The 20,651-nt window shown below is 44.8% G+C and overlaps 1 protein-coding gene across 6 annotated transcripts in view; it reads right to left on the bottom strand.

Moving 5' to 3' along the window:
- Nucleotides 1-20,651, bottom strand: part of ABCC13 (multidrug resistance-associated protein 11) — a 257,291-nt gene that overhangs the window by 119,471 nt on the left and 117,169 nt on the right. For 5 of the 6 annotated variants that reach the window (XM_087662983.1, XM_087662984.1, XM_087662980.1 and 2 more), the window contains 7 exons: nt 13,617-13,683; nt 13,433-13,520; nt 13,207-13,325; nt 7,427-7,524; nt 7,248-7,314; nt 7,056-7,173; nt 6,797-6,913 (listed from right to left, as the gene is read on the bottom strand). In XM_087662983.1, the coding sequence (XP_087519109.1) occupies nt 6,797-6,913; nt 7,056-7,173; nt 7,248-7,314; nt 7,427-7,524; nt 13,207-13,325; nt 13,433-13,520; nt 13,617-13,683 (674 nt within the window). The remainder of the gene's footprint in view (nt 1-6,796; nt 6,914-7,055; nt 7,174-7,247; nt 7,315-7,426; nt 7,525-13,206; nt 13,326-13,432; nt 13,521-13,616; nt 13,684-20,651) is intronic. The other variant, XM_087662982.1, reaches the window with a different exon arrangement.

Below are 20,651 nucleotides of genomic sequence, written 5' to 3'. Positions count from 1 at the left end.
AGCTGGACAGCTTGATGACGCAGGTTATCATGTATCTTTTGGAGACTCTGCATGGAAGATCACTCGTAGCAGACTTGTGATTGCGAGAGGTGCCAAGGCTGGCAACCTCTATCCCTTGATTGTATCCGCTTATTCCCTTGATCATGTTTTGTCTGTGGGTTCTATCCCACATGTATCTCTTTGGCATGCCCGTTTGGGCCATATGTCTTTGAAGGAAATGAAAATGCTTTCTCGTTTGCAGTACTTACCGCCCCTTGATTATGCATGTTTTGATTCATGTGAGTATTGTCTTTATGGCAGGCAGACTAGGTCTACGCATAAGAAGTTTGGTAGGCCACGCATGAGTGAGCCCTTGGCATTAGTACATTCGGATATCTGTGGGCCCATACCTTGTCAGTCTATGGGTGGTGCAAAGTATTTTGTTACGTTCATAGATGATTTTTCACGAAAAGTTTGAGCTATCCCATTAAGCTGAAATCCGATGTCTTGGCTATGTTTTAGAGATGGCTTGCATTGGTTGAGAACCAGGATGGGTATAGGCTCAAATGCCTAAGGACAGATAATGGGGGTGAATATGTCTCACGTGCTTTTGAGCAGTTATGTGATGAGAGGGGTATTAAGCGTCAGTTGACCGCCCCCTACATCCCCTCCCCCCAAAATGGTTTGGCTGAGCGGATGAATAGAACCATCCAGGAGCGTGTACGCAGTATGCTTAGCCATGCAGGCCTACCACAGAGCTTTTGGGCTGAGACAGTTAGTACAGTTGTGCATGCCATAAACAGATCACCCTCTAGTGGTTTGGATTTTTAGGTTGCAGAGGAAGTATGGACTGGAAAACCTCCCTCTTATGCGCATCTCCGTGTCTTTCAATGTGAGGCATTTTGCCATGTGCCCAGGGACAAGAGAAGTAAGCTGGATCCTAAGAGTGTCAAATGCATTTTCCTTGGTTATGGGGATGCAGGCGAGATGGGTTACCGTCTTTGGGATCCGCAGGCGCGGAAAGTCATCAGCAGTCATGATATAGTCTTCCATGAAGACAAGATGCATCGGCAGCCTGAGAGAGTTGTTGAGATCTGCAGGGTCATATTTCAGGAGGAGCCGAGAGCTCCCGCACAGCGAATTGGGACAGCCTACAGCTGAAGCAAATGCTCATGGTCAGGGTATTGGACAAGCAGTTGGGAAAAGAGCAGAGCCTGCCGTGAGACGGTCTACTAGAGACAAACGTCCACCTGATAGATTTCAGCCCTCGATGCATTATGTCTTGGTTATGGATGCAGGAGAGCCTTTCACTTATGATGAGGCTATGCGCAGGGGTGACACTCACTCCTGGAAGAGGGCTATGCAGTCTAAGATAGACTCCTTGCATAAGAATGACACTTGGGATTTGGTTTCCTTGCCTACGGGCAAGAAGGCTTTGCCATGCAAGTGGCTGTATAAGTTGAAAAGTACCCCTAGACACCCCAAGCCGACATACAAGGCTAGATTGGTAGCAAAGGGTTTTAAGCAGGAGCATGGTGTGGACTTTGATGAGGTCTTTTCTCTTGTGGTTAAGATGACCACCCTACGCTTAGTCTTGGCTTTGGTTGCTCAGCTTGACTTGGATTTATACCAGATGGATGTCAAGACGGCTTTCTTACATGGGGACTTGCATGATGAGATTTATATGGAGCAACCTAAGGGCTTTGCAGAATCTGACAGGGAGCACCTAGTGTGCAAATTGAAGAAAAGTCTTTATGGCTTGAAGTAGGCACCTAGGGAGTGGTATCATAAGTTTGATGCCTTTATGCAGTCACAGGGCTACAGCAGGAGTGCTATGGATCCGTGTCTTTACACGAAGAAAGCCCGTGATGGTTCTTTATTGATTTTGGTACTCTATGTGGATGATATGTTGATAGCAGGGAAAGCTCGTGATGAGCTAGATGCTCTTAAGGCTCATCTCAAGAAGAGCTTTGAGATGAAAGATCTGGGATAGGCCGCCCACATACTTGGTATGCGCATTAGACACGACAGGCATCAAGGACTCCTCTACTTGTCACAGAGGAAATACATTCATAAAGTCCTTGAGCGCTTCCGCATGCAGAACATCAAGCCTACTGGCTGTCCATTGCCTCCTTATGTGAAGGTATCACAAGCTGATTGTCCGCAGACATATGAGCAAAGGGCCGAGATGGCCAAGATTCCCTATGCATGTGCAATGGGTAGTCTTATGTATGCCATGATCACCACTCGTCCAGATATTGCCTTTGCAGTTGGTGTTGTGGCACGCTATATGGCTACACCTGGCAAGAAGCATTGGGATGCCGTGAAGGGTATCATGACGTACCTGAAGGGCACTGCAGATATGTGCATATGCTATGGCAGCCAGGATACAGGAGTCGTGGGGTATACTGACTCTGATTATACAGGACATGCAGATAGTAGAAAGTCCACTTTCGGCTATGTATTCACCTATGCTGAAGGTGCTGTTTCTTGGATGTCCAGGGTGCAGAAATCCACGGCCCTTTCTACTATAGAGATCGAGTATGTTGCAGCCACTGAGGCTTGCAAGGAGGCCATTTGATTGGGTCGTTTGGTTGTTGACCTTGGTATTGATGCTATCGCTACACTGCATTCAAATTCTATGAGTGTTATTCAGTTAGCCAAGAATATGGTCTTCCATGCGAAGACGAAACACATTGAGATGAGGTATCACTTCATACGTGGGGTCGTTGAGGACAAGTCTGTTGACCTTGTCAAGATCTCGACTAACCAAAATCCTGCAGATCTACTCAAGAAAAGCCTCTCTATGGAGCGCTTTGCCTTTCTCAGGAGATTGATGGGCGTGGGATGAGATGACGTCTTTCCTCATCCTGTTGTACATGTGTACGTGTTGTACTGTCTTCTTTTTTCTCTTTTCACTCCTCACTAGGGCAGATTCGCCTTTAAGTGGAAGGTTGTTGGGGGTAAAGGCGCCTCCGCCTAGCCGCCTATATATTACTACACTGACAGTCACCGCCACTGCACACTGCAAGTGGCGGGCGCCCGTCACCGTCACTTTATTCTTTATTCTTTTAGTGACAGTTTGAATAAAGGAAGGCCCGGTCACACATTGTGACTGTTGGAGTTTCCATTTCGTGTCTCTCTCTTTCTTGCTCTTGCTCTCCCGCCATAGCTCTCGAGTACAAGCTTCGATCCTTCTCACCTTTCACATAAATGTTGTTGCTGCATCACAAGGGTCTCATGCAATAGTTGACAACCTCCTAAATGTCTCTAGAGCTGTAAATTCTCATCAACAGCCTTCTCTCTCTCTCTCTCTTCCCCATCAATTGAAAACTGACTGAATGGCCGAGACACAACCCCAAAAATGTTTTCTCAGATTGCATGGGCATTTTTGCCAAGTGACAGCCTACTAAACCCATTTTTCAGCATTATCCAACCATTAACTTAATTTTCAGAATTAAATAATTTTGAAAATTAATTTCAGTGCTTCTAACCATGCCCAAAATTAAATGTGCCCATTAATAATTAAATTGGCTAGGCCATTTGCAACCTAGAGTAGTCCCCAACCTCTATTGACTCTTAGACTGGCATTAATTAATTAATTAATTAATGCTAGTCCCTAGTGTCACCACTAACACTTATTGGCCAAACAACTGTCATAGGTTCAAAATTGACACCAACTAACCACCAAAATCTAGTTGCCATAACTTATCATAACTTTTGCCTTTGACACCCATTGCATCCTCGAGGTCCTTGGCCTGCTACCATACAATAAGTGACACGTGCATCACATGTGCTAAACAACCTTGCACATTTGATTAATAACTTAATCAAATCTTATCGGCAAGATTCAAGCTTTTTAAAATTTCATGTCCTTGTGACACTAGGCTTGGCCTCTATTGGAAATGATCTCAATGTTGACTACATGAAAGCAAGACATGGTACAAATTGACTGTTATAGAAGGGTGGCTCAATAAGACTCCATTCAAATGAAAAGTTTTTCTTTGAAGAATGCTAATAGGTGTTCTGCCCCTCATCTCAATGCTTTCAAGGCACCGTATTTTGAACCACAACTATTTATTTTGTACCACCAATGTGGAATCTTCCTATCATAGATTTATTTCGTGTCCATTATCCAGAAAGATCTGGTCCCTTTCAGCTAACATTCGAAGAGTAGTAGTGGAGACCTTTGTTGCGTCTCTCTAATTGGGTCTTTGGTAAGGCCAAATATTTCACTCTCGCGTAGCCACATATGAAAATCTTGTTTAGTTTTTTAGGTTTTGGGACAGTTGACAAAATTGGGTCACTGACTCTTGTATTTTTCATGTGATTAATATAATTACTCTTTATTGAAAGGAAGTGACACGTAGACCTAGACTGAGACTAACCTTTCTCCTTATAGAGGGTGGTAATAACCTGATTAAGCACTAAATACAGCAAGCATATAATTCACATAAACTAAAAATGCAAATGTTACCACTTAATCTTGGACAATGGATACCCTGTGGCCCCAAGACCAGTACCCCTTGCAGTATCTCTTTAACTTGTATTCTAAAGATTGAAGTACACCGAGATCCAACCTAATACCCTTCATTTTTCAATACATCTTGTTGTTCATAACAACCAACAAGCCTTCAGGGCAATTTGCCCCTTGGTTTGCTTGGTGATTGGCCTTTAATTTTGCTCCTTGGATGACAAATTCTATCCAACCTTAATGTTGGTCTCTTGAAATTCTCTAAAATCCTTGTACTACATTTACTGAATTTCAAGCACTAGGCACCAATTTTGAGCACTCTTTCCAAGGTGGCTAGTAAACCCTAATTTTTGCTATGAATTAGGGTTTAGCAAAAGAAACTTTTCAATAGCACTCTCTTGGGATTGAGATTGGCTGAGATCTCTTAAGGGAAGCTATGAATTGGTTGAGAAATGGAGAGGAAGCTACACAGAGAGATTTTGGAGCCTCATCGCCAAAATTGGCTGAAATTCAATGCTTCCTTTTTGTTGTGAATGGCTAATTGATTGCAGCCCACCATGAATTGGAGCCCCACATGCAATCACCATTCTAGACCCCAAATTTGCTATCACATGCCTGTAGACAGTCTACCAAGGCTGTCACTTGCCTACAATGGCCTCCAGATTAGCTAGGGGCAGCTCTTTGACGTCCTCCAATGGCTAGGTTGATCACCAATGGTTGGAAAATTGTAGTAGTATCTCTTTCTTTTCTTGTCCCAACCTCCACAATGCTAGAGTGAGGCTTTAACAGCCTTTAATAGCCTTTCCCTCACTTCATGGGCAAGTTTGTGGCAACCTTCTAAATACACTTTTCAAAAAACATTCAACCAATTAAATTAATTTTCAGAGCTTAAATTTTGAAATTTTAATTCAATTATTAATTCTTGCTTAGAAAATTTACTATACTGGCCAACAATTAAATTGGCTAGGCCAATTTGTCATTCAAGTACTTGTAAGCATTTATTAGCCCCTGAATTGGCATTAATTAATTAATGAATGCCTAGTTCCTAACATCACCACCCACTGATATTAATGGCTAATAAAATGAGCTAGACCAAAATTTGTGACCAAGTAACACCTAGTATCTGTGAAGTACAACTTAATATAACTTTTGCTTTTGGCACCCATTAACACCTTGGGGTCCTTCAACCATTGTTGTGAAATAACTAACTTGCACATAACATCTGCACCTCACATCTACACACTTTATTAACATTTAATCGGAATGTTATACAAAGCGTTAAAATCTCATGTCCTCGTAACAAACCCAGCCACTTGACTTGTAGATGGATGGAGATACTAGGCATACAAGAGGTCTCTACAGAGACTATTGTGGGATTCACGAGAGGAAGTGTAGAGGGACCCTTTCCTTGACAGACCACACATCATAACCTTTTTTGACTACACTACTAGATTGAGTTGGAGGATATAGATGAGTACGATTAGAGCACTATCAATAGTCACCCCCCATTGGCAAAGAGAGGGAATCCCTAATGAATGCCTATATGACTTTTGGAGGCAACTACATGACAGCTTCAGGCCTAGGAAGATATCTCTCTTTCTATGGCTTCTAGCCCATATGAGTTTAGTAGTTGGCACTGGGCCTCGATATGGGAAGGACTCAATGGCATGTGTATGATGTGGTGAGCCAGAGGAGACACAGAGACAGTGCCTATGGGACTGCTCCAGAGCCCATGAGGTTTGGATGAGAGCTCTTAGGATAGTATTCCATGGCACAATGGAGTCCATAGTGGCGACATGGGGGGCTATAGGTCGAAGAGTCGTAAATGACTCATTTCATTAGAAAATTGGGTCTTTTCCCATTTTGTTGAATTGCTTGCTACTCAATCGACTAGTAGAATGGGAACACCGAAGCATCAGGAAAGAATCGATTGATTTCTATTAATGAACCAGCTAACATAAACCCGCTTGTTCTGTCTTGAGCGTCCGAATTCCAAACGATTCGATTAGGGGCCATTACACGTAAATTCGTTAGTCTCAGATTTGTTTCAATCCACGAAGCTTGGATCACAAACAGAGGTCTAGTGTGTGGCTATGACGACATTCAAGGGAGAGCACTTTTTTTCTTATCATTGGACAGCACTTGAGCAAGATCCCTACCCTGGACTATGCATAGACAGTGGACTAAAGAATATTATTCTACAAAGAATAAGAACTTTGCCTTGCATTTTAAGGGATTCCCATTATAGCATCTTAAGGGATTCCCATTATGCTTACCTTAATTCTTTTTTATTGCATGCAACAACAACAGGCTTAATTTGCAGTAGAAAATGTAAGGCCTTACTGTAGCAGCATCAAGTTTATGGCCTAGCAAAGAATAGAGTCCAAATGTGAAGAATGAAAACAGTATTGGTGTTGTTGCCCAGAAATAGACACACCATGCGTCCAAATACTTTCTCACCTGCAAGCACCATGTGTGTATGAATTTAGGGATTCACTTCATTTTCATACAATTCTCAGCCTACAGAAAACTCATTTTCTACAAAGACTATCAATGATGGTTTGCTGATCAGGGTAAGATTTGAGAATAGTCTATAACATACCCCCAGATGCTTTACCTCCAGTTGTCTGCTTTCACTAACTTTCTTTAAAAAGAAGTCCTCCCATGAACACATTTTGATGGTCCTAATGCTCATCAGAATTTCTCCAATTTTGCGAACCCTAAATATTTAACCCAAGTCCGCCATTGAGCACTCATGATAAAAATAAGTAACTACTGTCATAGATGAACCAACCTTTCATCCTTTGCCGCCATCATCAGTTGGCTTGCAGTACTTATCCTTGACGCAATCAGTTTGTTTACTGTGATTAGTCAATTCATTTGTGAGGTAACAAAGAGATCATTTGAGTAGTATCCAATACTGAGCAGAAAACTCTCTTACGAGTGAACACATCCATTGAAAAAATTATCTACCTGGAATCAGCAAGAGGATAACTAGCAGTCCTGCCAAAAAGGCAAACTTGACCTGCATGTACAACAGGCTCAACGCAGCAGCCATTTGCAAGGGCAAGCTGGACACAAGTGTAGTTAATTTAAGATCATTCTTTGTCATTTGAACACTAAAAACATCACAAACCAAGGACTACTGTGACCTTCCATCAAGCAAGGACGTTGTTTTGACTTCAGAGCAGGTTAGAGGACAATCCATACCCAGTCCATGAGCTAGAACTCAAACTAATTTAGAACAGGGAAAGTTCAAACTAAAAACGTTAAGGACAGACTGCCAAAAAGAGACTAGCTATCGTACTACAACGAAGCTAGGCCAGTCAGCAGTAGCCCTCTGTAAACTAACAACAGAAACCTTCCACCATGGTTACACTCTTTGAAAAAGCAGTGCATACTTATTTTTCACGACTGTTTTGTTTTTTAAAAGCAAGAATGCTTCTATTAATAAACCCCCTTGGGACAAAGCATTCCAAGAACAATTGAAACACTTTTTATAAATGCTCCAAATGTTGTACTATCAACTGGGAAATCATCAAGGAAAACTACCACAAAACAACCTAGATAGAGCCATAAAACACTATTCACTCTCATGAGCTTCATGGACAGGGTTGGTGCATTGTAAGATCAAATGGCATTATCAAAAACTAATAGTACCCATATATAGTCCTAAATGCTTTCTTAGGGACATCCTCAACCTTAATTCTAATTTGATAATACCCTGATCTCAAATAAATCTTTGTGAAGAATTGTGTCCCTTGCAATTGATCAAAAATATCATCAATCCTAGTTATAGGAAAATTATTCTTCACTATTATCTTTTTTAATGCTCTGTAAATGACACAAACTCACATAGAGCAATATTTTGTTTTTACTAATAAATTTGGCGTAGCCAATGATGAACTATTGGGTTTTATAAATCCCTTTTCTAAATATTCTTTAATATGCCCTTCCACTTCTTGATGTCAGAGTTCCACTAAGCCTACAGGGTGGTTTTGAGGTTGGGTTGGCATCACTAATTGACTCTATAGGATGGTATAATAACACCTTTCTCAGTTGGTAAACCAATGGCAGACAAGTCATCAGGAAACACATCTCTAAATTCACTTAATAAATATGCCAATTCATTACTTTTTCACTTTCAGAAGAACAGAAAAGCAAAGACCAAACAAACTATACCCATGTTTCTTCATTTCCATCAAACTACTGAATTCAAGCAAACATATCAAAGCAAAGTTTGGTATCTCATGTTCACTTTGATATTACGACAGAATTATCATCATATTCAAACTCCAAATGAATCATGATGATACACTTGAACTAAAGATGATTTTAGGCTCAAAATCCATTCTCTACCTAGTGGTTCTATCTACCCTACCCATATTCCTTATTTGGAAATCGTGCCTTTCGTTATACACTTGGATCTCAGTTTCAAATTTGTATATTACTGTGGCCCATATCTTATTATCATGTCCTTTCATCAATTTAATAACATATTGGTATTGACTAGATAGTTAGAGAAGCCTAAGCTTCAGCTGCTTGTGAAGGAATAATTGATAAAGTTATGTGTTGCCAAATCATCATTTATGACTTCAACACTATGCTCTCCTACTGATCCATGCATTCTTACTAGCTCATGTGGCGGAAATCAAGATACAACAAAGAGGTGGACATGCTACACCTGTGTGCACTGTCCATATGCAAAACCTCTAAAGATTTACACCTCAAACCCTTGGATCTCTAAGGTTTGCACCACATGGATCTATTCATCTTTATCATTATCTTTGTTCCCTTTATCTAAACATTTATCTTCCCCTTTTTCTTTTTAGGGAAGTTCCAAACAGACTGATTTGGTAACAGACAGTCCAAGCAGAATTTTTCATTTCCTGCCTTTCCATAATCCTCTTGGCTTAGTCTAACCCTTCTGATTGGTTTCTTAGAAGAAATTGGTGGCCTCATATTTTAGCAAAAGGGAACTTTCTTCTAAACTTCCTCATGGGTTTAGTCTAATATTCCCTAGCCTTGGAGTCAAACTCACCGTGCTGGTGAATACACCTGAACATGTATTATCTTCATTAATCAATGTGAATTAATGGCATTGCAAAGTCTATAATTTTCATGTGGGGGATAGTGAATCGGATCACAAATAGAGGCTTACTATGTTGACATGATGATCGACAAGGGGGTCATGCTTATCTTGTCTTGGGGCTGCTTGTGAGAAGGAATGCCATGCCTGATTTTTAACAGGTAGTGTGGACTCAAGGGCATTGTCACAAATGGAAGCTTATAGCCAGCAATATTGTTTGGTATATATGGACTACCAGATGCAGCCATGCTATAGATTTATTGGACATATCCACTAAGAAACTATCTCTAGGATTTGAAGAGAGATTATCCACTCTCTCTGCAAGAGATGGGAGAGGATATAAAGCAGATCAGAGACACTGAAGAGGGTAGATGCTTTTCTCAGGACCTAAGATTTTGGCATTTTCTTTCATTATTTGCCACAAATGGTGTAGTACTATAAACCTCCCCACTAGTTTTTCACTTAAGCCTTGTAATACAAGCATGTTATGTACTTTTATACTTTGCCTTGGCAAGTCTTGTCCTAAGAGGATTTATTAATTGTAGTTTCTGTTGCTTCCAAAAAAAAAAAAAAAGGTAATAATCTCTTCTAAGGTCTTAGGTGCAGTCCTATTCATCTCCCTTTTACAATTCTTCTCCAACCCCCTAACAAACCCCTTTGCATGATACTCTGCAATATATGTCAACAATGATCTACCCCTTTGCATGACCTTATCCCAATCCTCCCAATTTCTTTCCATATCACTATCCAAACAAAAGATACCAATCATTAAAAACTTTATTGGCCTCTTTAAATGTTCACCATCACTTATATACTTTCGGCCTTAATGATAGGCCAGCCTCAAGCACCCGATACTCAGGTGGGGTGTTCTTTGACTTATGAAAATCTTACCATTTTTGCAAAACAGCACAAACTATATATTTATTCAACTTTTTTCTTCCCCATTAAAATATGGAGGGTTCATACTTTTTAGGACGGGATTATCCCTCACTTTTAGTGAGTACTCTCCAGGCAAAACATTTATGGATATAATGATAGGATTCCTAGGTCTAGTGTCCTACATTTCTTTTTCTTTTCCCTTACCTTCTTGACTAGTTCCACTGATGTTGTCAATTTACAATTTTAGTGCCTACTATCCATAAGCAAATGACCTACCAGAATCAACTAATAAAATCTTAGTTAATGTACTGACAAAGACTGTCTCAACTTCTACATCGGGGTGGGTACACTTTGGGCTTCTCATGCAGCCTATAAAACAGCCACATGCCCAACACCCTTCATGCTAACTTACGAGACCGAGGCGGTTATTCCTTATCCCAATTCTTCGTATCATAGTTCAAGAACGTTGGCCAGGTACAAAAGCTTAGATCAAAGGCCTTGTAGAACTTGAATGCTTGACTGAAACACAATTACTTGCTTACGCCCTGCTTGCCGTGAAAGCTTGACAAAAGGCTAGGTTTGATAAACACATTAAAGTAGCGATCCTTTGAGAAATGTTATCTCATCCTGTGTCTATAGTCGAGCTTAACTCATCGTGTTGTTCTCCATTAGCCACTTCTTTCCTGAACCCCTTCAAATTCTGGTTTTGGATCAGCCATAGACTAAGAAAGAAAAACTGAATTCATGAGCTGAACAAATAGATGATGGACCACTTCCCTTCAATTTTGTCAAAGCTGCATAGGAATTCAGAATGTTATCCACTCCTGTACAATACCTAATCAAGCTCAAAGTGATCCAAATCAGGATTGGGCTCTCATTCAGCTGGTGGTGGTTGCTTTTAGTTGTTTAAAACTTGCCTCAGATTGCATGCAAACTCTGATTTGCTCCAACTTGCTGTTTTATTGTTCTTGCAGGCAGCACTTGTGAATTTTCTGCATTTAATAAGTGAAAACAATGAATTCTTATTCATGGATGCAAGCACAGCAATGGTATCTGCTCCCTGGTGTGACACGTGTTAATTTCCTGCACATTCATGGCTGTCTTCTGCTAAATCAGGGATATTTGCAGTAGTAAATACACTCTTGGCTGTTTTACAGCTGCCTGGGGCAGTCATTCAATCAGAAAACAGAATCATGAAGCTACTGCTGATGTCTACGTGGAAATTCCTAGAGCAGACACAGCATTCATGCAATCAACTTGTCATTTCTAAAACTTGTTGACTTTTTTGGAATAGTCGTGCACCTTTCCTGCAGTCATTATAGCTTTCTGTGATGTCTGGGGCACAAATTCATCACTTTTCCTTAATCAACATTCACTTTAGCATATGATGCAAATGATAAATAAAACTTTGCAACTTTTTGGTCTGGTCTCGAGGTAGTGGAGGTCTATGATGACAATCCCTTCCACATGATACTAAGAGGCCTTGAGATGTTTATTGTAGAAGAACAAGGAATATGGTTTACCAGGAGTATCAAGTAAAGTGAAAAGATTGTTGAGAAGAGAGTTCAACATGGGAGCATGTAAGCACTATTCGGAGAACCTTTTAGATCTTCCCAATTCTGTTTTCAAAGAAAAAACTAGTTCTTGAGGGTGAGGAAGTGTCACATAAATTAAACTGTCAATTAATTAATGTGACATTTATTGGGAAACACCTTAAAGGAGCTATGATCATGCATATATTATAGAATATACATACACACACTTTAGGGGTGCATAACTAATAGCAGACATAAGGGACGTGTGACCAAGCACTTAGGCAATTTAAAGCACGGGACTCCAACCAATTAATATGTGTGCACTCAGACTAGAGCCAAGTACATGGGTGATGCCCCAAGCATGCACACACTTACTCATCAAGGTTATGAATCAAAAAATGAGGCCATCTTGTGGCTGTGAGGTAAATGGAGCAACTCACACACTACTTTATCTCTCTTCTTTATTCAATTGTTGAAACCCTAATTTACACACAAAACTAGCAATCCTTTACATCAACTACCACATCTATGTCCACAACAAACGCTCCCATCCACTACTCCTTTGGTAAGGTGTCGTTACACCCTTTCATTGGCTAACACTCTTTGTATTACTAGCAATCCTTTACATCAACTACCACATCTATGTCCACAACAAAAGCTCCCATCCACTACTCCTTTGGTAAGGTGTCGTTACACCCTTTCATTGGCTAAAACTCTTTGTATTACTCAGAGAAGTACCTGGCCTCAACAACATACTTACACCCTTTGTATCACTCAGAGAGGTACATGGCCTCCACAGTGTAGTTGGAGCTAAAACTCTATGTCACATGAATACAAGGCCTCTCAAGCAGTCTAAAGGAAAACAGGGAAAGGAACTCAAGGCAACAGAGTGTAAAACCACAAGTGGTTTCCCATCTCGTTGGTGTAGAACACACTATGTTAACCCCAGGTATGAAGAGAGAAGTGCAGAAGTTCCCACCAATGCTCAAGGTCTGCCTAGAGCCCCTCCCAAGTTGCTCCCAACACCCAAAGCAGGAGTAGATGATGGAGGACAAGCTCCACTAAAATGATGCACACTGAAGCACTTTTTCCACTCAAGATCAGGTGACAGCGACCCTTCCATATGTCCCAAACCACGAGGCTCAAAGCAAGATCCCAAACCTCTAATCATGTCATTGAGGGCTTTAATACCTAACAGTTGGGCAAGACCTTCAAGCCTACCATACATATTGGGAACTTGCAAAGATTACCTCCAAAGCTCATGGAAGCTAGCACATAAGTTCACAGTGCGTTCAGAATCCACGGACATAAGAGTCTGTATCTCTCCACTAGAAAAAAGACTGCGTTCTGATAAGCTGACACACAAAGCCTGCATATTATCAAAGAGTTAAGTCGTCATTATTTTGCCACTGGATAGGTCTCAAAAAGAAAAATTTTTACCAAATGCTTATTGAAATGAAATGATGTAGCACGCACTTTGCGGTAGATAAGGCTGATGATGCTTGCTCGCAATTGTAGCTTTAGTTTGGACACGAGGAATGTATATTGAGTTCCCAGAAAAGCTCTACATCATTTTCATGGGTATAAGGATAAATGAGAAAAGTTCAATTTTAGGATAAACAAGTACAACAGATCTTATTAAACCTTTTTCTTTGTTTACCTTAGAGCAGATACAACACCCATCAATAAAGCACACCAATACCCTAAATGTAAACTTCTCTGAGAACCTAGAAATAAGTAAGAAGACAAACATCAGTCAAGTTTGATAATGCTGAAAGGACAAACATCAATGAAGTTTGATTTGCTAAAAGAGACCTATACTGAACATCAATAGAAAATGGTTAAATGCAAAGGATCATCAGCTACATACATATTCTCTAAGGTACCTACATCCTTGTTCAGATCAACACTGATATTAAACCTTAGCATATTCTTACGCCATAAGACATCACTAATGTAGTATCTTTTCATTTGCCTCTGATCCTCTGAAAAAGTGCATTAAATGCTAATACTCAGTCCTTCTACCAAGCTTGGAGATAAGCTCCATGATGGTTTAGCTGAAGAAGCTCAAAGAACGTCCTACTGCTTGTAAATGCTTGAACGTCCAACTGTTTGTACCAAAATTGCAGAACTGGAACACCAAGAAACACACAGTGCTCAGTCTCCACCTACTGATGTTAGCAGAAAGGCAGAAATCTCAGTTTGTGTCCCACATCATCTTGTGAGGAAACGGATTTGCAAAGAGAACGACAACTAAAAATCACAAAAGAACTCAGAGACTCAGAGAATGACTGAACAATTATGGATGGGAAACAACGTCTGTCCACAATATGTGAAGATGATAGACCTGATGAAAACACAGCCTTTGATGGGTAATCAAAAGCTAAATGCGGTTGTATGAGCGCTGGGGGAAGCCGGATGAGGTAGATGACTGCACAATCCTAAAATGCAGGTATGGGGATGACCAGAAGCATCTATAGAAGAGAATGAAGTCTCTAGAGAGCAGGTGGAAGCCTGCTGTTGATGACCAGAAGCACCTATAGAAAAGAATGAACTCTCTAGAGGGCAGGTGGAAGCCTGCTGTTGATGGGCAGCTACCTCTACATGTGGCAAAGGAAGCCTCCGAGGTTGGCAGCAGCCTTTAGGGTCAAATACAGCAATGATAGACATCCAAATGCAGGTGGAAGCTCCTAGATGGTGGCTTGAAGAAGGGTGGCAGCAACCATCATGCAGTCTCTTAAAGCTAAGAAGAGGCTTTCCAGGAGATCACTTGGCCAGTAAAAGGTGAAAAGCAACAGGCAAGATTGGTGGCAGCACTAGCAGCAGGGACAGCAGGGGCACCAGCTGCTTGGGCAGCACAGAACCATCAACTGGCTAGGAAGGACAGAACCACTAGCTGACTTGCCAGCACTCTCCAGGGCTGGGGCAGAAGGCAATGAAGAGGAAGATGAAAAGGGCTGGGGAGGAGGAGCAAGGTGATGGAAAGTTAACATTGAAAGTGAGGCATTGAACCAAGGGTGCCACAATGGACTGGAGGCTTACCAACGTCACAAAGGTGATAGATATCTTCTTTTGGGCAGCCCAAGTGAAACAGTCTTGTGTATTTTTAAAAATAAATTGTGGATGGTAGGATTCCCTGGGCAAGGATGCCAATGTCGAATATCTAGCAAGGTAAAGGGTGCCAAGGCAGAGGGGGGAGACGAATGTAGCAGAACCCCCTCTCATCATTAAACTGATGACTGAAAAGGAGGAGCCGAAATCAGCTTGTGGTGCCAAGAACCCCATGGACAATAAAAGCAGCACCCCTACTCCATAGTTGGAATCCTGAAGGGATGAGAGAAGCAGAGGTGATAGGTGAAGATGCCTAACATTCAGCCTAAAGAGAGAAACCACTAGCTCCATCTCCATGTTGCAAAAATAGAAGAAAAAATAGCTCCTGCCCATCACGTCACAAACGCTGCCCCCACGTCACGCCTCCGCTGCCGTCACGCCCACCCAGCGCTTCCATCGCACTCACCCAGAGCTCCCCCCCGCCTTCCTCAGCATTCGCCCCCTCCTCCTCCCGCCACCCGGCCATCCCTCTGCCCTGCTCTGCTTTGCAGCAGGCGCACTGCGCCCACCCCCCTCCCACCAGCTCTCATCAGCTCCCCCCTCTTCCGCCAGCGCCTCCTCTGTCCCCCCTCCATCGCACTCACCCAGAGCCGCCCCCCCCCCCCCCCCCCGCGGCCTTCCTCAGCGTTCGCCCCCTCCTCCCGCCACCCAGCCGTCCCTCTCCCTCCGCCCTGCGCTGCGCCCACAAGCAAAAAAATTCACTTGCATCTGAAAATCCCCAATTTTTCCGAGATCCGTGCACTCAATGTCTACAATTCGTGGATTAGGAATCACTGAAACTTGTGTCCAGCACCAAATCTAGAAAAAGCCCCAAATTTTAAGGAGCAAATTTGCATAGATTCGTGTTCTGTGCTTGCTCGCACAAACACTCAGAAGAGGGGAAATAAAATGAACTGAAATTTCTGATTTTTAAAAGAAAATGGGGCCGTTGACTGCCCATCCGTCAGATGCCGTGCAGCCTGCGTTGCGTGCAAATCGTGGGACTTTCAGTTCGTCGTGTCGCCTACAACCCTGCTGGCGTCTGTCTTGGGCGCTCGTCAGTCCCACTGGTCCTCGTCGACTGTTTGCTTGTCCCGTGTGCTAGTCGTCCGCCCATCAACTGGTCACCTGCTGGTCTTATGAACGCAGGTCTGGCTAGTCAATGCTGGTGTCGCTGGTCGCCTGTGTGACCTGTGTTGATCGCTTCTCCTCAGCTCTTCACTTCAGCTCAACCTGATGCACGTGTCGAGTGCTGTCCGTTGGCTGGATTCTGTGTCGCAACCTGTGACACTCTTGGAAAGCGCGAATGCTATAACCAACAACTCTAATACCAGATAGTCGAGTAGAAGCGGAAGCAAAGAGAAGGCAAGCACATTAATCGACGTGCTAAGGATTGCCAAGGCTCCTACCTACACGCCACTGCTCCCTCGCCCCCGCCATCGAACTAGCGCCTCCCACTGACTGGCCATCTTGCCCCCCCCCCCCCTGTTCCTCTCGCCTATCTCCCCCCGCGGCGTGCTGCCCCCTGTACCACAGGGGATGTAGGCGGAAGGAGCCACAGCGCGATGGCGAGGAGGAAGAGGCCATTGCGCTGCCCCCTGTGCATTTGCATTCGCGCGGTCTAGATCGTGGAGGCGATTCTCATAGGGCAAGGGATTTTCATGGTATGACTCACCTCGGCAAATGCAGCCCATGAGCTAGTGGTCAGTTCACCCTATGCTTCCACGAAGGGGGTCATCTACATGGTCCTTTGGTACAGTGGCTTCACAGTGGAGGCATTCGCACTCCACAACAAGTTCCTCAGACATCCGATCACCCTACTCTTCCCTGGACTGGCAACAGAGTACCGCCAGTTAGTGGAGGACTTTGCACGTCTCTTCGGCACTGTCCTTCCCGCCTCCTTCGCGGACGCAGTGATAGCAGCAGGAGTCCCGAAGGTATGGCTGGCAGTGAAAAAGACAAAGAATATACCATAGTTTCTGGAGATTGAGGCAGGTGAACACTCCTTCAGGCAACAGGTTATTGTGACTAGGCAGCCAGGGCAGTGCCTGCGTTGCCATGACTTTGGGCATCACGCAGTAGACTGTACGCGCTTGGAGCCAAGGCGCCTTCGCCAACAGGCCTAGAGATGACAAAGAGGGAGATGGCAAGGGGGGCCGCAGCCAGTCCCTCAGACATAGCCACGGTAGCAGGGAGCAAGAGGGTGAGCGTCCCCCCCCGCAAAGCACCATGCGGTCCCCCCCCCCCCTCGTCCCACCCAGTAGGACCACAAGCCTCCACATCCACCTCCTACGGAGGTGTCACAGGCCACCTCACCCAAGAGCCCACATCCCCCACACCGTCCCACTCCCCTCCCCCCCACGGTCCACCCCCCCCCCCCCCCCCCAAGAGCCATTAGCCCCTCCCCACACTCGTCTTGTGCCGCCAACCACCCCACCATCCTTCGATCCTCCCCTCCCCACCATCCCGCCTGCCAATCAGTCCCCTTGATCCCCACCCAGTACAGGTAACCCCCCCTCCCACAAGAGGTGAGGAGCCCCATACGCTAACATCCTCCACTCACCAATAGCCTAGCCCCCCCCCCTCTCCACACAACCACCAGCTCATCTGTCAATGCCGCCGCTTTTCCGAGACAGGCACAGCTGCTACCACAAGAGTTTTTTCACAGTGGTCCGTGGTCTTACCTGAGAGTTGCGAAGCGGGAGAGTTCCCACTACCTCGGGAGGTGGGAATCTTCGTGGTACGCAAGTCAAGGAGTGGCAAGGTCCATCTACTAGCACCATTGGATGGACCAAACTATGCGTTGTTCCTTCAAACCTCTCATACGGAGACTGGACGATGACACAGATAGATGAGGTGAAGAATCAAGTGGCTGACCACATCTCCTAGTGGATGGGAGGAGGATTAGCACTCTTCTCCCAGTAGTGGCCAGGTTGTATGATGGACATAAAATGGTGGGCCAGGGCTGAGGTCCCACGTCTAAGCATTATCTTTTGAGGCCCTCCGCAACCGATAGCTCCGATAGATGTGATCAAGTGGCCCCTAGCACAGGCATCCCACTTCTACCAGTGTACAAAGTCACGTCTCTCAGCCTGGTTGATAGATGCTTTGGTGGTACCAGCAGGTGCATCTATTACCCCCATGGTCTCAGCCGAGGGCTATCATGGGGGAATGGAAGCCCACGGCAAGAGTGGAGGCGTATGCACCTCTATTGGCCCGAGCCTCACCACCTGTGTACGGGACCACGGGACGATTGTGGCAGAGAGAGTTCTATGGATCAAATTGGACATTGGGGACTCGTGCCTCGGAGTCCTCAATGTCTACACCCCTACTGAGGTTAGGGCACGCCGCAGGTTCTGGGTGGAGATCGCAGCAAGACTCCCAGAGGTGGACTCATGGATTGTTGGAGGATACTTCCACAACCTGGAGGCCTTAGAGGACAAGCAAGGGAAAGGCAAAAACTACCATGGCATGGCTAGCGAGGAGCAAGAGGCATGGGACGTCTTCCATAGGAGGGAAAGGTCCCTGGACTTCTCTTGGGGATATAGGCGGCTAGGCTGAGTTTTCCTAGAGAGGCTGGATAGGTTTTATGTGGTAGACTGGGGATGCTCTCGTGGAGACCAAGTAGGGTAGTTGGCAAGCACCGTCTGATCACTGCCTGGTTCTCCTGACACTTGATGCCCCAGCCTCTACCCTCGACACGATCCTGTCTAATCCCTGACTCGATCTACAAGAGGGAGGAGGTGAAGAGACAAATTGAGTAGATTTGGACTAGGGAGTGGGGCAGGAGAGACTGGTTCGCAGAATAGGTTGCAGAGGCCCTAGTCGAGTCGAGTAGTATCTCCCAAGAGGCAGCCCTACAGGCCAGGCAACAAAGTTGGGAGGAGGAGAGAGCACTCCGGCGGGACCTAGCAGCCACACAGAGACTCCTACAGGAGGCACCAAGGGATCCCATCCTCCACACACAGGAGCCGCGCACATGAGCGGCCATAGCTGGCCTAGAGGACAAGTGCTCAAATTTTCTTTCTGCACCTCAGCAACCTTTTGGGCACAGAAGGGGAACACAATGTGCAGGGAGTTCTTCCAAGTGCATCAGCCCTACACCTCTAGAGAGCAAATACACAGCCTCCAAGATCAGTATGGGAGGATTTGCTCTAGCCCAGATGAGGTGATGGAGATTGCCACTGACTACTACAGATGCCTTTTCCAATAGGAGACAACCTCAACCACAGGACAGTGATGCACACAACAGGTCTCGGATCACATCATGTCCCTCATCATAGAGGAGATGGGACGCTTCCTTCTAGACCCCTTCACAGAGAAGGAACTAGAAGAGGCTTTCGAGGCACAGGACGGGCAGAAATGCCCAGGAGAGGATGGCCTTTCCAAGGCCTTCTTCACTACCTATTGGGAGGCAGTGAAGGACCCCCTACTGCTGGCCTTCCAAGAGATTTTCAGCTCAGGCCGGATGCTAGGGAGTCTATTGATAGGTCTTATCAATCTCCTCCCCAGAGGGGGAGACCAGTTGGAACTATCCCAGGGGAGACCGATCACCCTGTTGTCAGTGACCTATAAGGCACTAGCCAAGATGATTGGTAGGCAACTCCGCTCTATGCTTCCAGACATCATTCATGACACAAAGACAGGCTTTGTCCAGGATAGGAGCATCCTAGACAATGTCTTCACCTTCTTTGAGGCGACAGAGTGGGCCTAGCGCAATGGTCAGGGACTAGCGGTACTACTCTTGGATTTCGAGAAAGCCTATGACAGGATTTAGTGGGACTTCTTAGAGAACACCATGGTGAGGTTAGGCTTTCCCCACGCATGGATCCGCAAAGTCTCAACACTTTACAAATTGGCTACCAACAGGGTTCTCATAGGTGGCAAGCGAGGGGAGGAGTTTCCGCCGGAGATATCAGTCCGGCAGGGGTGCTCTCTAGCCCTGTATCTGTTCCTACTCTTTGCAAAGGCAATGTCTTTCTTCCTCAAGTCACGTGTAAGCGCGTTACGTGGCCTCTAACTTTCGGTGAGAGAGGAGACGAAGCTATTGGGCTTAGAGTATGCAAATGATACAACACTATACATAGAGTTGATGCTGCCAGAGAGAGTGAAACTAGCTCTCGAGGTGTTTTGCACTGCAGCGGGAGCAAAAATCAATTGGCGAAAGTCTGTTGGTTTCCTTACGGACCCAGACTCTAGCACGCAATGGGGTGTCCACTTGGGATTCAGGTGGGTGTATAGAGAGCAAACCGTCCGTTACTTAGGGTTCCAGGTGGGACTCGACACCACTCCTGCCCAGCAGTTTCTTCTAATCCTCGACTGTATTTGGCGAAAGCTGATTTATTGGAGTATTGCTCACCTTTTCCTAGCGAGCCGAGCCCTGGTGGTTAACCAGGTCCTCCTAGCGACGGCCTAGTACATTGCCTTGTGTTGGTGCTTTTCCTCGTCCTGTGTAGTTCACCTTCACCGGCTAGTGTGAAATTTTCTCTGGGCCGGTCCGACGGTTCCAGGGAGTCCCAGGCCAAGGTGGCGTGGGCGACCATCATACGACATCAGTCAAAGGGAGGGCTTGGGATCATAGACCCAGAGTATCAAAGTCCTATTG

Source organism: Lygodium microphyllum, chromosome 22 (genome assembly GCF_053477565.2).
Source record: "Lygodium microphyllum isolate KBCC chromosome 22, Lygodium_microphyllum_v1.1.10, whole genome shotgun sequence".
Taxonomy (NCBI): domain Eukaryota; kingdom Viridiplantae; phylum Streptophyta; class Polypodiopsida; order Schizaeales; family Lygodiaceae; genus Lygodium; species Lygodium microphyllum.
Note: the sequence above shows the minus strand (reverse complement) of the source record. Positions and strands in the feature narration are given on the sequence as shown.